This window comes from Macrobrachium rosenbergii, chromosome 6 (assembly GCF_040412425.1).
Source record: "Macrobrachium rosenbergii isolate ZJJX-2024 chromosome 6, ASM4041242v1, whole genome shotgun sequence".
NCBI lineage: Eukaryota > Metazoa > Arthropoda > Malacostraca > Decapoda > Palaemonidae > Macrobrachium > Macrobrachium rosenbergii.
The window spans coordinates 30,548,033-30,568,835 of record NC_089746.1 but is presented as its reverse complement, the minus strand read 5'-3'; the positions used below and the strand labels follow the sequence as shown (position 1 = coordinate 30,568,835).

The 20,803-nt window shown below is 37.6% G+C and overlaps 1 protein-coding gene across 1 annotated transcript in view; it reads left to right on the top strand.

Annotated features, from left to right (window-relative positions):
- Window positions 1-20,147, top strand: part of LOC136839417 (protein Wnt-1-like) — a 140,133-nt gene extending 119,986 nt beyond the window's left edge. The window contains exons 5-7 of the mRNA XM_067105430.1: window positions 4,097-4,213; window positions 17,356-17,578; window positions 18,806-20,147. Coding sequence (XP_066961531.1) covers window positions 4,097-4,213; window positions 17,356-17,578; window positions 18,806-19,002 — 537 coding nt within the window. The 3' untranslated portion in view covers window positions 19,003-20,147. The remainder of the gene's footprint in view (window positions 1-4,096; window positions 4,214-17,355; window positions 17,579-18,805) is intronic.
- Window positions 20,148-20,803: the final 656 nt, after the last annotated feature.

The following is a 20,803-nucleotide window of genomic DNA, read 5'->3' as shown; positions in this document are numbered from 1 at the left end:
CAAAATCGAAGCTTGCTTGTTTATTGACCCTCTTCCAATCCGACCAGATTTCTGAAGAATAAATAAATTTTTGCGCAGAAGATCTCTCTCTCTCTCTCTCTCTCTCTCTCTCTCTCTCTCTTCTTCTTCTTCTTCTTCTTCTTCTTCTTCTTCTTTTTCTTCTTCTTCTCGTTACTTTCCTGAAATGCGTAGGGACTCCTGAGATGAGAGGGCTTGTGTCATCGGCGTTTCTTCGGCGCCAGAGTATCAAATACTGCCTCTGCTATCCATCATCCCGTCTTCTGGTGTTCGTCTCACCTCTCCCATTCTGACCCATATCTATCACGCGCGCGCACGCACATACGCACGCACGTTCACACGCACGTCCTCACGTAAACAATGCGCACATGTTAAAAAATACTCACAGTAGCATGAGACTTAAAATGGAGAAGCAAATCCACAGTTACGCATATGTATAAGTCACTCAAAAATGTTCTGCAACACGTTCCAGAAGTTTTCGTTCACCTAACAATAATTTATCCGTTTTATATAAACAAGGAAATGTGCTTTTCTTATTCGATTTTAGTTATTAATCATTCGGTTAACAATATAAAAAAGAATGGCGAGTGAAAAATCCGTATTACGAAAAATAGCGAAACATTTTGAAAAATTTCGCCGATGATGGTAGGGTAAAAGAGTCAAATAAAAAACTATAATTAGTCATCCATTCAATCCTTATGGGAGTAAATTCAGAGACTTTCTTCTTCATTGATATATAACCCAATGAAAAGTATAGGAGAAAATCAGGTAACACCTACTGGATACTTAGTGGCAGAGAGAGAGAGAGAGAAAATAACAGGATTAAATAAAGGAATTATAATAATGATGAAGAGAGAAATAAGTTATAATAATGGTAGAGAGAAATAAAAACCGTTTTAGGGAAACGGGAGTTAATTTTTCTGACGCACCATTCGTGTCTGTGCTTGTTTCATGCGCTAACGACGGAGTTGCCAAATAGCGCCAGATGTCACTATTAATATAGACTGTTGTCCGAAAAGTTTTGAAGCATGTTGCAAAACATTTTTGAGTGACTTTTACATATATTTCAAGACAAAACTGTACAGGTAGCTTTCGGGAATCTGTTCGGTTCCCCTTTTCAGTCTGACTCGTTGTTGTAGCAACCCAGCCAATTAAATATAAGAGGAATCAAAAGAAGCGAAGTTTCATATGCACATATACATACCTGTGGATTTATTTCTCCAATGCGCACATATGTAATTTCTACGAAAAACGACGAAGACGTTTTTATGCATAATTTCCTTCGGAAATGCTAGTAAATTGATACGATTCCAGCAACATCCCTGATGTACTGAGTAATTAAGCTGATTTGAAAGTATCTTCATATATGAATAAGTAAACAAAATAATTGAGATGCTTCATATCACCTTAAAACAATGATATAGCATTATATTAAAGTCGTACATGTTTTGTACACAAAAACATACTGAACTTAATAATAAAATTATAATGATAATAGTACAAAGAAAAGATTGTGAACTTTGAATTTCCCCCTCTCAAACAATACCGATAATAATAATAATAATAATAATAATAATAATAATAATAATAATAATAATAATACCTGTATTACACATGAAATAATAACTTTATGTTAACTAACGTTGCTACGCAGGATTCACTTAATAAGTAGTTATAACAAAAGTAACAAAATCATTCTCGGTGGCAGTAGAAAACCCCCAAAGAGAAACGGAAGAGAAAGGAATTAAAAAACATAGCAGGAACATACTCGACAGGACATAGGCATATCTAACAGCCACCGACCTTCAAAGATTGTAGATAAAGAAACGGATAATAATTATCACTAATGAACCCTAATAATATCGTTATCTTTCAGGTTTTGTTAAACAAAATGGCAGTTTCAACAGCATTTATTTTATATAGTAAACGCTCAATTCGTCTTATTAATTGTTTTTCTTGCGCTGGAATGGTTGCAAGCAATTGACCAATATTCATGGATATGAATATTGGGCAATTCGTCTTGTTAATTGTTTTTCTTGCCCTGGAATGGTTGCAAGCAATTGACCAATATTCATGGATATGAATATTGGGCAATTCGTCTTGTTAATTGTTTTTCTTGCCCTGGAATGGTTGCAAGCAATTGACCAATATTCATGGATATGAATATTGGGCAATTCGTCTTGTTAATTGTTTTTCTTGCGCTGGAATGGTTGCAAGCAATTGACCAATATTCATGGATATGAATACTGGGCAATTCGTCTTATTAATTGTTTTTCTTGCCCTGGAATGGTTGCAAGCAATTGACCAATATTCATGGATATGAATATTGGGCAATTCGTCTTGTTAATTGTTTTTCTTGCGCTGGAATGGTTGCAAGCAATTGGCCAATATTCATGGATATGAATATTGGGCAATTTGTCTTGTTAATTGTTTTTCTTGCCCTGGAATGGTTGCAAGCAATTGACCAATATTCATGGATATGAATATTGGGCAATTCGTCTTGTTAATTGTTTTTCTTGCGCTGGAATGGTTGCAAGCAATTGACCAATATTCATGGATATGAATATTGGGCAATTCGTCTTGTTAATTGTTTTTCTTGCGCTGGAATGGTTGCAAACAATTGACCAATATTCATGGATATGAATATTGGGCAATTCGTCTTGTTAATTGTTTTTCTTACCCTGGAATGGTTGCAAGCAATTGACCAATATTCATGGATATGAATATTGGGCAATTCGTCTTGTTAATTGTTTTTCTTACCCTGGAATGGTTGCAAGCAATTGACCAATATTCATGGATATGAATACTGGTCAGTTGCTTGCAACCATTCCAGCGCAAGAAAAACAATTAATAAGACGAAATGAGCGTTTACTATATAAAATAAATGCTGTTGAAACTGCCATTTTGTTTAACAAACCTGTATTAAAGAAGGTCTTTTTCCTATTATTATTATTATTATTATTATTATTATTATTATTATTATTATTATTATTATTATTATTATTATTATTATCGAACGGAAAGAAAGCTGAATTCTGGTCTTTCATTAGATTCTTTCTCACCAGTCTCTGGCAAGTGGGTCAAGGAATGTCTTTGATCTTGTAGAGCCCTAGAACTGTACAATAACACTATTATTATTGTTATTATCATTATTATTATATCATTATTAACATCAATCTACACAAAACAAAGCTCCGCTCTTTCAGACAGATAACTCCGTCCCATCACCACGGGCATCTATCTATCTCATCGACCTCTCACTCCCGATACTTAGAATGCCTCATGCGTGCTTGTACCTCTCGACCCAAGAGGTGTGTCGAATTCTCTTTGTCGTCTCCGGGCGCATACTCCGAGAGAAATAATTATCGCCCCGCCTCATTTGCTTCTGACTGGAAAATTGTTAATTACATCCTAGGAAATTTCTTCCCAACTAACTGAGCGGGAGAACGATCTTATTAACTTGGAGCTAAATAAGGAAAACGGGCCATGAACCACTGGCTGCTATGCACGAATCATTCCCGAAGCTTCCCGGTCTTTGTTATATTTTTCATAGTAATCTCGCTTCCAGGTATAAGACCGGTCGGCTTTGTTTCGCCGAGGGAAAATTCGTGACCTACATTACAGTTACGTGGCAATAGGTCATAATTCTCTCTGGCTTATGCGACTTGTTGATAAAAGCGTTTATTTATGTTGAACAACATCGCCAATACGTGATAGTATTCTTTAAAAAAATGGTTTAAAAAAACAGTTATTCTTTTACATAAATTGATAAATACAAATGTCATCCCCTCTGTTTAATAAAGTTTAAAATTACGCTTTCCCGTTCAGCCTTTCTATCTTGCAAGGCGAAATAAATAAATATGATTATCACCATCATCATCATCACTCCTTTCATTAAGATCATTGTCATAGTTTTAATTAAACTGCAACTGTAGTATAAGACGAACACACCCAGTGTTTTACTTCCAATATAAATTGAAAGTTGTTCTTCGCGTTGCCAATAATAGTACTAACTCCAGGATCAACGAACAACAGCAATTTCATTTGTCACGTAACTAAAAAGTGATTCCTCTTGCAGCACGTGAAGGACCAAATGAGGAAGGAATGCAAGTGCCACGGAATGTCCGGCTCCTGCACTGTCAAAACCTGCTGGTGGAGACTCCCTTACTTCAGGAGAGTGAGCGACGCCCTCAAGGTCAGTGAAACTGCTATGGGTATTTGCCAGAAAGGGGATGTGGGAACAGGGAAGTAGAGATTCACGCTCCAGATTCCAGTAGATTATGCGAGAAAAAAAGGGAACTGGAATTTTAATAAGTAATGATTTGTATTCCTTTAGGGGAAAACGGTGGGGAGCTATGGGAACTGTGAAGTTGTGGCTCATATTCCAATCTTCAGTTAGTATCAACCGCCACGGTAGTTGGCGGTTAGTAAAGCCCAACCACCCGAAGTACACAAAAACCCCGAATTTGGCCCTTTATAACTCTGGAAATATTCAACCGATCGGGATGAAACTTTGGCTTTAGAGGTTTTCCACTAAGGTCTCTAATCGTGCCAAATTTCATCGAAATCCGTTCAGCCGTTCCGGAGATCCAGATATCGATTTTTGTCGTTCAAGGGATGTGGTAGGGGGTGGTTGGGTGGGTGAAGGACTAACGTGTCTGTGTAGCAATAACGGTAAAAGATACAGCCGTAGTGCTTAGTTTTTCTGAAAGCCCGTATTCTGGAGGGGTGCCTTTCGGGGTTTGTTTTTTGAAATAATGAAATTTTAAAGTTACAGTATGCCATTCAAATTAACCACCAATCCTGATGCTCAGGTACGGACTGCTCACAACATTAGAAGAGACGCCGTTTTCTTAATGTGCGTGAATAGCAAATGGTGTCAGGAGAAGCTGTCAATTATCTTAATTAAAAATGATCACACACGTTGAATTTACTTACGCGGTTTTGGTTTTCGCGATCGTTGACCTACCCTATATAAAGAGCCTCAATAGTTAGAATGTTTTCACACACATGTATATATATATATATATATATATATATATATATATATATATATATATATATATATATATATATATATATAATTATGTAGCAAACTAGCTTAGCTGACCATAATCAGGGAGAAGCCACATAGGTCTAAGAAAAAACTATGTTTGGCGAATGGTAACCCCCATTTATCAGGTTGCGGAGTAAAGCCCTACGCCTTACCCCTTCCATTGTATCCCCTGACCTCCATATCTGTCTCTTGTGGCATCGGGCAAAAAGTAGGGACAAACCAGCCAACTTCCAACACCAGTAGTTGAGCGCTCACCGGTGGTGCCCGGTATTGGGGCCTGAGTGACTGTCCGCTGACACGGAGCGACGATCATGGTCTAAGAAAGATCATGGCGACGATGCTGCCATTTACAAGAAAAATACGTAATGAGTATACATGCGTACATGTGTATATATATATATATAGTATTTATTCATAAGACTTCCCAATACTTAATTTTCGATACAACATTGTTTACATTGGCTAAAATTTTATGCGCTCTGTTCATGATGTTTTACACATCAACGATTAACACCATGATGCGGCTGTTATATTATATATATATATATATATATATATATATATATATATATATATATATATATATATATATATATATATATATATACCGTGCATGGGCCTGGCTACCTCTCATTTGCTACTGCCTAAGAAGAAGAAAATAATTCAGTTCACCTACAAGCAAACAAGCAAGTGTGGACATAACAATTATGCCGAGGGGGATGGTGCCAGTTGAAGGACCAACGCAGCCGGGCGATAACCGATCGTGTGGACGAGGCCTTAAATGCCGCCTTAAACGTCATAGATAAAATAATAGAATTTAGGCCAAAGGTCAAGCCCTGGGGCCTATGAGGTCATTCAGCGCTGAAGGAGAAATTGACAGTAAGATCTGAGAGGAGTAACGGGGAAAACCTTCAGTTGCACTAGGAAACAATTTTTAGAGAGGGTGGAAAGTCAAATTGAATATAAACGGAGGCACAGTAAAATAAATGAGAGGTTGCAGCTAGGGACCGAGGGAACGCTGCCAAGAACCTTAAGTAATGCCTACAGTGCACCACGTGAGGTGCACTGACAGCGCTAACCCCATACGGGGCCTAGATGTCGTGATGTCACAAGGCTCCCTTCCAGAAGGTTTTCAGTCCCTAAACTATAAACACAAACCATCATTTCCAAGCGTCATGCACAATCACGTATATTACTGTTCACTCAACTATAGCTTTATGCTTGTTGAACTGGAATTGGAATATAGAATTTAGGCTAAGGGCAAAGCGTTGGCAACTATGAGGTCATTCAGCAGTGAAACGGAAATTGACAGTCTGTAAGAAGGTTTGAAAGGTGTAACAGGAGGAAAACCTCGCAGTTGCACTAAGAAACAACTGTTAGGAGGGGTTGGAAAGTAAGATGGAAGAAAGAGGATGTGAACGGAGGTACAGTGAAAGGAATGGAAGGGGTTGCAGCTGAGGCCGAAGGGTTTATACTTGTTGATGTCATTCCTGGGCCTAAGCAATTTGTTTTCGCGCCTCACTTCCTCGCCCTAACTTCTGGTCTATCCTCCTTGGCCTAAGCAATTCTTTATTGAGTCTGCCATCCGCAGCCAAAGCAATTCCTCAACTCTCCCGTAGATGGATAGTGCCGTCAATGCACCTCACGTGTTGCACTGTAGGCATTACTTAAGGTTCTTTGCAGCGTCCCTTCGGCTCATAGCTGCAACCTCTTTCATTCCTTTTTTTTCTCTACCTCTTTTCATATTCTTTTTCTTCCATCTGACCTTCTACTCTCTTTAACAATGATTGTTTCACAATGCAGCGGCAAGGTTTTCCTCATGTTACATTTTTCATACCTTCTTACTGTCAATTTCCTCTTCAGCGTTGAATGACATCATAGGTCCCAGCGCTTGGCTTTTGGCCTAAATTCTATATTCCAGTTCGAATTCCTGAACTCTCTTTCCCCTCCAGCTTTTCCCCTCAAAGAACGTTCAGTTACGATGAAGCTTGCATAGTCTATTGGCTTTTATAGCACGACCCATATTAAACGACGGCACGATTTGCGTAAAAACAGACATAGCAGCATCCCGAGATGTGCCTTCGTAAAGAAAACCTTAGTGGCGTTTATCTTTTTCCAAATAAACTAAGACAACCATCCTGGTAAGTAACCTCCATAATTTTAGAGTTACTTCTTTCACTATAATGCTTATTGTTCGTGCCTGGCACCCGTTTCTCAGATTCGTTTCTTTACGGTTAACTAAACGTATTTACAAGGTAATAACATTTTGCCACAACCATTCTGTTCTAGAGCAACCAGTTTGTTAAAAACCGTATTGAGAATTCATTTGTAAAATATGGGAACTATGTACCAATTAGTTTTTTATAACCTGTATTTTACTTCATTCACTAATTTACAAATTTCTTCAGTAGTTTACAATTTTCATTTACGTAATAAACAGAAACGATAACAATGAAAGAGACCTATTAACACAAATACCTTTTCACATGATACATCCACGTGAAGCATCCCATATCTAACGGCAGTCATGTTAAAATCCTCCAAACGTCTTTGATTACTAAGTCCGACTATTTTGCGAATTTATCTCCTATTCGGTATCAAATTCACAAACTCATTAACCTAGTAGTATCCGTAATAGTTACTATCCTAAACAGCCAGTCCTGTGAATTATTAGTCTTTAAATTGGGTTTTTGGATGGAATAGAATAGACTATAGCATTTAAGCCTAAGACCAAGCGCTGGGATGTATGAGGTCATTCAGCGCCGAAGGGGAAAATAGAGAGTAGAAAGGTTTGAAAGGTCTAGCAGGAGGAAAAACTAGCAGTTGCACTATGAAACAATTGATAGGAGAGGGTGGAAAGAGAGATATATGAGGATACGAACGTAGGTACAGTAAAAGGAATGAAAGGGGTTGATGGTAGGGGAGGAAGGGACGCTGCAAAGAGCCTTAAGCAATGCCTACAGTGTACCGCATGAGGTGCACTGACGGCACTACCATCCTATGGGGGTTTCATGGATAGTTGTAAAAATAAATGGTCATTACCGTATACTAATGACGTATTGAATTGAATGGAATATGAAATTTAGGCAAAAAGCAAAGCGCTGGGACCTATAAGGTTATTCAGAATCGAAGTGACCTGTTAAACAGCAATTCGTTATTAAGTTATTAAATGTTTTTGGTAAAAGAAACTTTGCATCTCAAAGCTTTATGAGGTCAGCCAGATTTGTTTGCCAAACGACCTTCATTCTCACCTCCCCCCACCCCCATTAAAAACGTCGCGCAGTACTTTAAAAAGAATTTAACTTCAGTCTTTCAGATTTTTTTTTATAATCTATAACTTAAAATTTTTTTCACCTGTGTTAAATCCCACATTTGGCATCAGGACAACTAACCCCAGGACAACTACCCTAGGCCAATTGCCCCAGGATAATCCCCACCCCCCGACAACTTTCCCATAAGACAACTGTCCCCTGGATAATCGGCCCCCTTTAGAGAAAAATCAGAGAAAAACAATTATGGGAGATTTACACTACTTAAACAAATAGAACTGATGTTTTATTTGTTATCCCTTAAGAATAGTTATTCAATGAAACATAGATGTTTAAACTTATCCTTTAAGAAGAATTATTCAATAATACATGAATGTTAAAAAAATATATATTTAAAACTGTAAATTTGTAAGTTGTAAAAATATTGAAAAGCAATGATTTAATGTACTAAAATTGTAAATTGTGGGCTATACTCGTATATCCCAAAAAGTCCAACACATGGCGGTTCTCGAAGTCTTGTACGATGTTTGGTGTTCTGACACCAGAATCTAGATAACGTTTCCGCGTAGGCGGTGCTGGATGTCCTGCGAGCATCGGACTGATGGTGACGCTGGTGTAGTGCAGGCTCCCTTTTCAGTACTTCAAGAAATCTCCATTGTATTTGGATGGAAGGAAGTAATGCTAGCTTGCACATGGTTATGCCATTCTTCCAATTAGGTAAATCTTCAACTACACCATCATACACATTCCACATGCTAACAGGGAAACGTGGAGCTCGCCTGGTGTGTCGACGTTCTCTGCCAATATATGTACTGTATATTCGAAGTAGTCTATGATAACATCAGCTTCAGGTGGCAAAGTCTCTTGCGGTCTGAAATGCTTCAATCACTTTATCTGGCGGAACAAATGCCACAGCTGGAATCATACGAATTTGCAGGGCGAAATTAGCGTCAGTTTGGCATTCACTTTGGAGACCCTCAGATTGCACCTTGCGGTACATATGTGCTTTGTGATAAGTGGTGGAAACATCCCTTGATTGTTACGTTGGGGAAGACCTCTTCAATAGCACTCCTAGTAGCTTGTTCATAGTCTATAAGGAAGGTCTTTGGATTGAGCATAGGATTGACAGTGAGGAGTTGTTGGAGAATGTCTTGATAAGTTGCTGGTTATTTGCTAGCAGAGCACAAACACAAGGAATAACTATTTCCGAAGTAAAATAACGAGTGGTGTACAGTTGGTAAAACAGCTCGGGGATACAACTTGGAACGTCCCATCACCAAACCAGTTATTTAAAATCTTCAGTAGGCTGATGTTTGTATATGTGGAAAAAAAGGATTCGCTGCTCACTCGATCCACTATCATAAAGCAGAAAATCTTCATCTGCTGTCATCCTGTACTCGGATGGAATGACCATGTCTGTTAGGTTCGACGGAATGGGATGAGGGAAAAGCACAGACAGCTTGTCTGTAGCTCCTTGTTGCACGTCGGATATGAGAGGCCTGTCCACACTAGCGGGCATGCCCGACGGGCACTTCCAGCTGTTTATATTTTCTCTCGCTTCTGAAGCAGTGTTACCAGACAATCGCATCGTTCTGGCTCCATTCTCGGTCGGCCATTATAGTGGAACGGGTTATGGGAACAGTGTTTGCCCGTCAGGCAGTGCCCGCTAGTGTGGACAGGGCTTAAGGCCCTGTCCACACTAGCGGGCATGCCCGTAGGGCACTTCCAGCTGTTTATATTTTCTCTCGCTTCTGAAGCAGTGTTACCAGACAGTCGCATCGTTCTGGCGCCATACTTGGTCGGTCAGTATAGTGGAACGGTTATGGGAACAGTGTTTGCCCGTCAGGCAGTGCCCGCTAGTGTGGACAGGGCCTAAGGCCCTGTCCACACTAGCGGGCATGCCCGTCGGGCACTTCCAGCTGTTTATATTTTCTCTCGCTTGTGAAGCAGCGTTACCAGACAATCGCATCGTTCTAGCTCCATACTCGGTTGGTCAGTATAGTGGAACAGGTATGGGAACAGCGTTTGCCCGTCGGGCAGTGCCCGCTAGTGTGGACAGGGCTTAAATTACAGGCGGTAGTTGAGTTGAGGCACCACTTGATTTGCCTGGGTAATGATTTGCTGTGTGGTCTCTTGGGTGCTAATAGCTTTCCTCTTTATTTTCTTCCATACAAACAAGACTTCTTGGCAGCATGTGTATGTCTGCAGCATGAGTGTATCATTTACATGGCAAACTATTTCATTTCCACAAACTTTAACTTAGATTTTAAAGTTTCTTACATTCTATGTGCCAATTCTTTCTGCTTCACATAGATGTAACCATCATAAATAAGCTTAACTTTACCACGTTCACTTCGGACGCACTCCATGATGGGCGATTTAATTTATTCTACTTATTTGAGAGGTGTACATGTAGATACACTGATCAGTTCAAGATTGAATTCTGACGAGACATTGGCTTGTTGCTACTTAATAGTTTTTTTTATAAATATTTAACCAGACAGTAATTATGTAATTAGTAATAATTTCAAGAAATATTTATTTATAGAGGAAAGTGCCTGTAACTGTTTCCTAAACGCCTGAATTCAGACTAGTCGTTGGCTTGTATTTACTATGTTGACAATTCTTTTATAACCAGGCAGTTAGTGATTATGTAATTAGTAACATTTCTTCGAGAATTGTTTATTCATGGATGAAACTGCCTGTAACTATTTTCTGAATGACTGGGAACTAATATAACTTTTTTGAAACTTGTGTAATGGTGGGCAACTGTCCAAGGGGTAGTTGTCCTTTGGGGGCAATTGTCCTAGAAACCCTATATTTATCCACGCAGCTTAAGACCTTGGTCCACAGAAGTGTAGCTGACCATCACATTATCAAATTTTTCACACCAGTGAATGGAAATAATTTCTTCATACTAGCTCCATGAAACAATTTTATATTTAGTTTTACTTTCTAATTACAGTTTGTCCTAAAGTAGTAAAATTGCGTAATTTACGCGAGTTTTTTGCTCCCAATACATTGAACGACTCTTGATACTGTACATTTATTCATTAGTATGGGGTCAGATTCAGCTCGTTGTCCCACAGATTAGCTAAGGGCATTTGAGTCGTCACAGCCAATACCCAGACCATCTTTCCACTAGAAAAGTTGAGCAAATGGAATCAACAATTCCATGTGGGTGGCTTACATTACTTTGCTTTTGTTTAAAATTTGATAGAAGCCTTTCACATGTGTATTCACTCATACGTGAATACTGTTAAGTAGTCTGGTATATTTCTTCTAGATTAAGTAGTTTATACCTTTAACATCTGTAATTTTATGGATGATAACCAGATTCCCCATACTTTGTTTTCCCCCATAAAAATACCGAGGAAGTAGTCAAGAAATAAAAACTAAAAGACCTATTTGTTAAAAAAAAATTATAATACACAGGTAAATGGTAGGTTTACGAATGTAGAATATCCGAAGAACCTAACTTACAAGCCGATCGGAATTTTACGAAAAGCGCAGCATGGAAAATTTAGAAATTAAATGAATAGAAGCCTACAATACATCTATCTTGTCGACTTCTTGGACACCTAGAAACATCAACCTAAGGCTACGTCCACACGATCGAGCTTTGTTCGACGAACTTTGTGTCCGGTGTGACGTCAGAAGCGGGTAAAGTCAGTTGCCCGCTGTTTCTCGGCTTCTGACGTCATATCGGACAAAGTTCGTCGAACAAAGCTCGATCGTGTAGACGCAGCCTAACACTGAAAGGTTCGCAAATCCGCCCCGTGTCTGCACATTTCCTTGAATTCTGGTTCCTCCAGCAAGTTGTGACCTGTACAGAAAAACAACGGCAAATACTCGGCACCTCCGTAAAGAGAACATTAATATTTCTTGAAATAGGTACGGTATCTTTTACTCTAAGATTAATTAGCTTATAAATCAATGCCCAAAAAAAGGTTATTACCCACTGAAAACTTGTAACCAGTCTGATTAAGATTATCTCATACATTTTACACCATAATTGTGCATTAAGGCCGTATAACAAAAATTTATACTTGACAAAGCTACCCTACTTCTGACTCCATTTCGTTAAAAATTTTCACTATACGTAGAAACAAAAAAAATTTTATATGAACTTAAAATGTACTATTCTGAAAACTGCCAGAATCAAAATTAAATAACTCACATATTATGATCAAAGTCGTATTCTTAAAAAGATACCCTTTGATGTTTCAAGAGTTCATGTAAAAGTTAAATAAACCGCTTAACTATACAATAAAGCAACGAAATTGTGTAATGTGACCTCTTGTTAGGGGAGGAAATGATTATCAGATTAGTTCCGCCACTAATCATTATCAAAAAGACTAACAGCCCCTGCCTTAGTATACTTAATTGAAAATGTATGTTGGTACATGCATTAACTGCCTGATGACCTTTTAAACATTTAAGGTGCTATATAGCTATATGAAAAATTCATTGCCCAAGTTCATAGATGGCATCACAAAACGATTACCAGTATTCGTGAGTATCACACAATTATTGTCAGTGTTCATGAGCAACATTGCAAACTCATTGCCAGTATTCAAGAATAACTTCCAAACTCATTGCTTGTGCATGAGAATCAAACTTACTGCCTGTGTTTGAGAAACAAAATCATTGCTTGTGTAAATGTAGTGTTACGGGTCTTGTTATCCCATAATCAGGTTCTTTATACAAAACATCTCCGTTCTCAGTGTTCCATGGACAAACCAGTACAAGAAAGGCTTATGGATAAAAACTGAACAAATATCAATGAATTTATTAACAATAGTTGGGTACTAATATTTAGTGAACACATGCATACTGAACGTTGTACATATAAGTTTTCAAGGAACAACAGCAAGTCCTGGATTCTTGATAACAGCCAAACCATGAAGATATGTATCTTGCCGAGAAATTTGGCAGTATCTCCCACAGTAGGAAAGCAAATGACAGAGTGCACCAATCTTGGTGGGGGCAATTACAACATAAGTACAGAAATCCTCGTGGGTGTGCACAAACCTACGTACCAACAGTTCTCACTTAAAATTGTTTAAACCGCAACCAGTGCTTCGTGTAAGCCAGCCCAGCTCTTCTTATAACCTTGCGGCTACGCACTTAAACCATTACATGGTCACGGCGACAATACCAGACTACATCGAAGACGATCTCCATCAACGTCGTAATTATCGATACTTCAATGCAGTGCCGAAATAAGACAAAGACGGACAAACCATCGAGAAGTCAAGGCAGCAACTGCCTAACTCCCTACCGGTACCAGCCACATCGTTCGCACCTCACCTGCGACAAGAGCCTCGTCCAGAAAAGGAGAAAATACGCGTTTTAAAGTTAAAGAAATCTTAACTTGTAACATGTTCATAGAGTAAAATTCATTGCCTACGTTCATAGAATAACGAACTCATTACCTACGTTCACAGTGTATTCATAAGAGTAATGCTGCGTCCACACGATCGAGCTTTGTTCGACGAACTTTGTCCGTTGTGACGTCAGAAGCGGAGAAACAGCGGACAAAGAACTTTGCCCGCTTCTGACGTCACACCGGACAAAGTTCGTCGAACAAAGCAAACTCGTGTGGACACAGCCCAACGAACTCATTGCCTACGTTCACAGTGTATTCATAGAGTAACGAACTCATTGCCTACACGTTCATGAGCAACGAACTCATTGCCATGAGCAACGAACTCATTGCCATGAGCAACGAACTCATTGCCATGAGCAACGAACTCATTGCCATGAGCAACGAACTCATTGCCATGAGCAACGAACTCATTGCCATGAGCAACGAACTCATTGCCATGAGCAACGAACTCATTGCCATGAGCAACGAACTCATTGCCTGTATTCATCGAGTAAAATACAAACTCAGTGTTACCGGATAGCATCAGATCCACTGCTTATGCTATGAGTAACCTAATAGTATCAAAACTAACCAACCAGCATACCTGACAAACAACTTCACTACACCCTACTCAAAGCAAGCTCATATTCCAATTATTCGGTGCAAAAAAATATCGGCGACTTAATATCTCAATACTTTCAACTAAAAAATTTGCTTTCGTGTTGTCTGTTAACAGGAGCTGAAAGTTCCTAGCTATGAGTTACTGACAAACTTCATAAAACTAATTCCATCTGCTAACAGCAGAAATTCAAACATTGCTCTGGGCATAATCTGTCTGGGAAAAACTTTGAACGGTTTTTGATGATTTTCCAGAGATTAGCTTTTGTGTAAGCATTTAGGGAGCTGCCTATAACCGTTATTTTTCTGTTGCGAGAAAGGGAATACCAAGTTTGAATCCAATGAAAATTCTACTTAGTCTCACTCCAACTTTGCGCTTAAAAATTTAAATTCGGGCAAAACCTTAATGAATATTAGCAAAAACTTGAATGACAACCTAACCACCAACTTCATCCATTTTCAGGAAGCTAAAATGCTAAAGTAAAACATACCAAGACGCCAGACCTGGACATAAATTTGTTTTAATGCTGAATATTGCAGTTCGATGCCATAAACATTTTTAATTTCCTCAAACTTTAGGAAGCATCTACAAACTTACTGAGTGGAGGTAGCCAAGCACATTTAAACACCTAGGGTACCTACCAGAACTAACAAAAAAAAAATAATAGCTCAAATCCCTACCTACCAAAACCACCCAAGAACCCGCATAGTAGGTCATACGACCTACTACGCAGAACATGGGGGCTCCCCCACCCCTCCAGGGGCGCCTCCCCTTAAGGGGTGGAGGATAACATATATATACTGTTCAAGAACAGTATATACACAAAGTATATTACAAAAATTAAAGTAAATTGACATAACATTAAATTACAAAAATTATTTATGACAAAGTAAATTACAAAAATTAAGGTAAATTTAATTAAAAATAAACTTATTATAAAATCTTAAAAATAGGACAAATTAAACACTAAATTTATAACAAAAAAGGACTTACTAAATTTGGCGAAAAAATACCTCCTACATACCTGTTGCTAAAGAGAGCAGCTTTATCATGCGTGATTCTTTACCGTTAGAACAGGAACTCAAACTCGTACCAAAAACAACCTGGAAAAGACAAAGCTTTAGAGCTGTGCGTAACTTACTCTAAATACTAAATAAAAATTTGGGCGTTTACTCACGTCAGATTATGGGTAAACGCCCACAGAAAAAGTTACAATGACTGCCAGAGATTTGTACAAGACTAAAGACGCAACAAGATTCGAAAATCCCCAGAACAAATATACAATATTAGCAATAATATAGTCAAGTTTCAGTGTTACCTTGCAGAAGCACGGGGTTTATTACAACTTGACCAACGAAGTGACAACAATCGATGGAAGTCAAAGCACCAACTGTAGTCTAGTCGCGTGATAAACGGTTTTTCCGTAAAAACTTCCCAGGGCCTATTACGCTACGACAAATTCAGGAGGAACTGAAAACGCCACTCACTGAGGAAAAAAGGACCACTTAGGAAACGCCCGTTAAACGTCTACCGCCCAGAACGATGTTTTAGTCGAAAGTCCAAAGGTTCAACTGTCCGACTGTCCGTCCGAACGGGAACGATGTTGTTTTTGCCAAGGACTCTTAAGTCTTAGTAGCGTCTTCCTTCTCGGAACATGACCGAATGCGATCCATGGATATCCTTGAAATCGCTAATTTTGCAAGTATTATTTTTATATCATACTCCCTTCTTATACTTGTCTTTCATGGAAGTTTAAAATAAAGCACATGATGAATAGATCTTCCTGAACGTAACTTGTAATTTATTTTAGAGCTCACGAAATAATTTGTAGCATAAGCCTGTCGCATATTTCTTTTCATCACTTTGAGGAAATAATTTTTAATTCGCGTGGATATCTTGTCGTAACGATATGAAATGAAATATTCTATATATATATATATATACACATACATATATATATATATATGTGTGTGTGTGTGTGTATGTGTACCGGATAACTGGATACATTACGTAAAACTTACTACACAGGTTTATGATTCGCAACCAAGTACAAATGAATATTACTATAATTAAGTTTACATAGCCTTGCATTACTGCTGTGAAACTGATACCTGAGTTTTTATGCAGGATATTTATATCGTTTTTTTTTTTTTTTTTAATTACTGAAATATCCAGGCTGCTGTTCGTGGCTGCTGTGTTATCTCAGTCTAGGGTTAACTACCTCTTTTGAGTAAGAATTGAAAATCCCCGTTTTGGGCATTTGTTTAAAATATTATTTCTACTAATTTTTTCGTTTTCCTTTTGTTCACGTACAAACGTTTCATTCTGCGTTATATATATATATATATATATATATATATATATATATATATATATATATATATATATATATATATATATATATATATATATATATATATATATATTTAAAATATATATATATATATATAGTATATGTATATAATATATATATATATATATATATATATATATATATATATATATATATATATATATATACTATATATATACATACATACTGATATACATGCACTTAAGACACAAGGGCTACCAACAAGTCTCATAGGTCATAAAATACTTAGCTGCTACCAGCTGAGCCACTGTTATGTCGGGATTTCATTAAAAACATGTTATGCAAAGGTGTGCAGCTGCAAGGTAAATCCCTAGGAACATTTGATCCCCAGGGGCTAGTACTAAACACAACGAAAAACATTTGACCCCAAGGGCAAGTACTAAACACGGCGAAACAATATATATGAATCACTGTTCAGCCGTGTTTAGTACTAGTCCTCGGGGATCAGATGTTCCTAAGCGAATTGGTCATTTCACAAATTCCCTAGGGATTTCATGAAATCCCTGATTTCACATATTTACCGTGACATATAAAAGAGGAAAGTCAACAGTCGACAATAATGCAATTGATTTCCATGTCATTTGGTCATCGCTGGGAAATCTTAAAAAAAAAAAAAAAAAAAAAACTCACTCCAGTCTTCTCTTTCAGGACCGCTTCGACGGCGCCTCCAGGGTGCTACTGAAGAACGCCGGCAACGCCAGGGCGCCCAACGACCGCCGGAGGAACAGGAGGAGGAAGAACCGCAAGAAGAAGAAGAAGAAATACTACAAGCTCCTGAAGCCTTACAACCAGGATCACAAGCCGCCCACCAAGAAGGATCTCGTCTACTTGGAGGACTCTCCCGATTTCTGTGTCAGGAACCGGAAACTGGGTGAGTTTATTTCCCATGCGGGAGATTTGGGCTATCACTGACAAACTGGCCTGTTATTTTGATGTCATTTTGGTACCGTGCGTTATGTATTGTGTGTAGATAAGATAGAGATGGGGAAGGGGGGTTGTTTGCGTGAAGTCTGTGAAAATTCCTTGTACTAATTTTCTTGTGAAAGAATAGAAGTTTAGCCTTGCAGGAGCTTTTATACCTATAAATTCCATAATAAATGAAACAGGACTGAGGCAATGTCATCAAAGAAGAGAGAGTTGAAAAGAAGTTTGTTGCATTACTCAATTTCGTATTACTGAAAGAAGAAGAAGAAAAACCGTCTGAAGGCAAAAACCATCTCAGAGTTACTTGTATGGAATTTTTTAAGGGTAATAAAGTAGATAAGGCTGTTGTATCACAATTCTCTTAGCCAACAGAACATTTTATGTTTATTTTACTTATTACTTATTTTTTATATTTATATATTTACATACCTATTTACTTACTTTTATGCTGTTTCAGGCAATCTCCTAAAAAAATATATTTTCAAATTACTAGTATATAAGGCATGTTTGTTGTCTATTACTTTGAATTTATTCATTAAGTCTAAATTTTCAGATCTTCGTAAAAATATTGATTTTCTTTATTAATGATTATTGATTACCAACATACAACCAGCGTTCTTTCATAAGCAATTCATTAAACTGGTTATCTATAAAATACTTTTATCATAATTTATCAAACTACGTTTTTCTCGAATGCAGAAGCGGCATTTATATTAAACGCTAAAAGTAAGCAGAAGAGAAAAGTATTTTAAATGTCGATTGAAATTTTATCTTAGGTCAGATCAAGAAATATTGCCATTATCTTTTACTTAATTATTTTTAACAGACAAGAGCTTTATGACAGATATCCTAATGTCATTTCCTGGCCGAAAGCGAAGAAAATAGAAAGAAAAAAGAAATGAATGTGTCCTTCACCAGTACCAATAACAATAATAATTTACTGAAAGCACTGAAAATCAACATGAAACATCCAAGCCATTTCACCCCCAAGCCTAAAATCGCTGTACTTGAAACAATACCAATGGTTGCATTTTGCTTTTGTTCTCTGAAAATTCTCTTTAAGAAATGACCCCAGAATCTCCCCTGTCGAGTCTCTAGAATCCCCTCCCTCCCGGCCCCCCGCCGCCCACACCCAACCCCAACTAAAGAAAACTCATGTTTCTTCTTCTTTCAGGCATCCGCGGCACTTCTGGCCGAGAGTGCAACAAGACCAGCATAGGCGTCGACGGCTGCGACCTCATGTGCTGTGGGCGGGAGTTCCACACGCGAGTTGTCGAAGTGCAAGAGAGGTGTTCTTGCACCTTCCAGTGGTGTTGCGAGGTCAAATGCAAGACTTGCAAGTACATGAAAACCATTCACATTTGCTCGTAGAACGCGTGCGCTTTTTATTCCCATAACACGTGCAAAACATGTGCAGTGAAGAGGACAATATTCGTTACACGCATCCTTGTGGAGTTGGGTTTAAACCTGGAGTGTCTGTACAAGGTTACTCAGCTGGTGTTTATGGTATGAGCAAGAAATGAAAATCGCTCTTTACAAAGGCCCAGTAATACCGCAAGGCAGTTAATTATGTTAGGTCACTGGTAAAAATTGATGGACAACGCTCCGACCAAAGGACCCATATCGTTTCCCATTATAGAAGCAACTCAAGAAAGGATAGATTGAAAATCTGAAAAGGAGGGCAAAAATGTAACCAAAGAGGGGTCTCTTCACAGTTACGTGGCATTGAACAATAAACGAACTTTTTATATAAGAGAAACCCAAGAAAATGATTAACTCTCCTTGAGTTCTTAACTTGAACTTCAGTGTCAAATCTGTGCTTTTGTCCTCATGTGTATAATCACCACAAGTGAAGAGAATAAGAGTACGGAGATTATCTGCTAAGCGGAGGAAAAATTAAAACGAATTGCGTTTTTTTTTTTGTGGAATGCTAGAAAGTAAGTCATTTGAACGGAACAGAAATAACGAGAGAATGCAAATATGCCAAAACAAATGTTACCGAAATCTTTGATTTGCACCAACAGCGTAATGGGAGGACGCGCCATAATTTCGCCAACATGGCAAAATTGACATCTGTAAATTCTCAGAAATGAAATTGCACCTGTGTGAGAAATGACTGTTAAATTTTTAAATTTTCGTAAGGAATAATACTGGCGACTGACGCCAGTTTATGAAAATCTCAAAATGTGAACGAATGTGGACATTTCACTGTGCCAAAAACATAAAATGCTATATTTTTTGAACAGTTGGTCGCAAGAGATATGAGTGTTAGTCACTCAGACTTTGGAAGTCTGTAACTTAGGCTATTTTATGCCAAAGAGTGTCCTATTTGAGGAAGTTTACCCCCATCTTATGTATTTTGTTTGTATTTCTTTTTATTTTTTATTTAGAGAAGGAATTATTGGGAAATATACTGGCAAAACTCGGTTGCTGCGATCTGGTGACTGAGTCAGAGAAATACAAAACCAACCAGATGAAGTTTATCCGTTGGTGCTGTCCATTTAAAAAAAAAAAAAGCCGAAATACCGTTTCTATTAATACAGCTGTAGTGTTTGAATAGATTACCAAATGAATCTCTCTCTCTCTCTCTCTCTCTCTCTCTCTCTCTCTCTCTCTCTCTCTCATTGTTGCCTTCGTCTTAGGGGATACTTGTTGGTTTCTTTTTCTACAATGAAACATTAACATTATTTGCTAAAATGGATTTTAAAGCAGCAACAATGGAATTATATAGTTAAATATATATAACATATAAACATCATATATATTATATATATATATATATATATATATATATATATATATATATATATATATATATATATTATACTATATATATATATATATATATATATATATATATTATATATATATATATATATATATATATATATATATATATATATATTGTATATTTCAATAACCTACGTAATCAAACTCATTTCGACAAAAATAAGTTCAACGGTGCCAAATGTACTATTAAAGCAACTGTTATTTGTTTGCATTGCTGCAAAATTTGAAATCCTCCGCGCTACTAATGGCTTTATAAGGGCATTCTTTGTATACTGATTTTTTTTTGTGCTGTTTTTCTTGTGCCCTATTTTTCCTAAGATACCTCCTTTTCATTTATCGGTAGAATGCATAAAAATCTCTATTTTCCTGTTTCTAAGTTTAT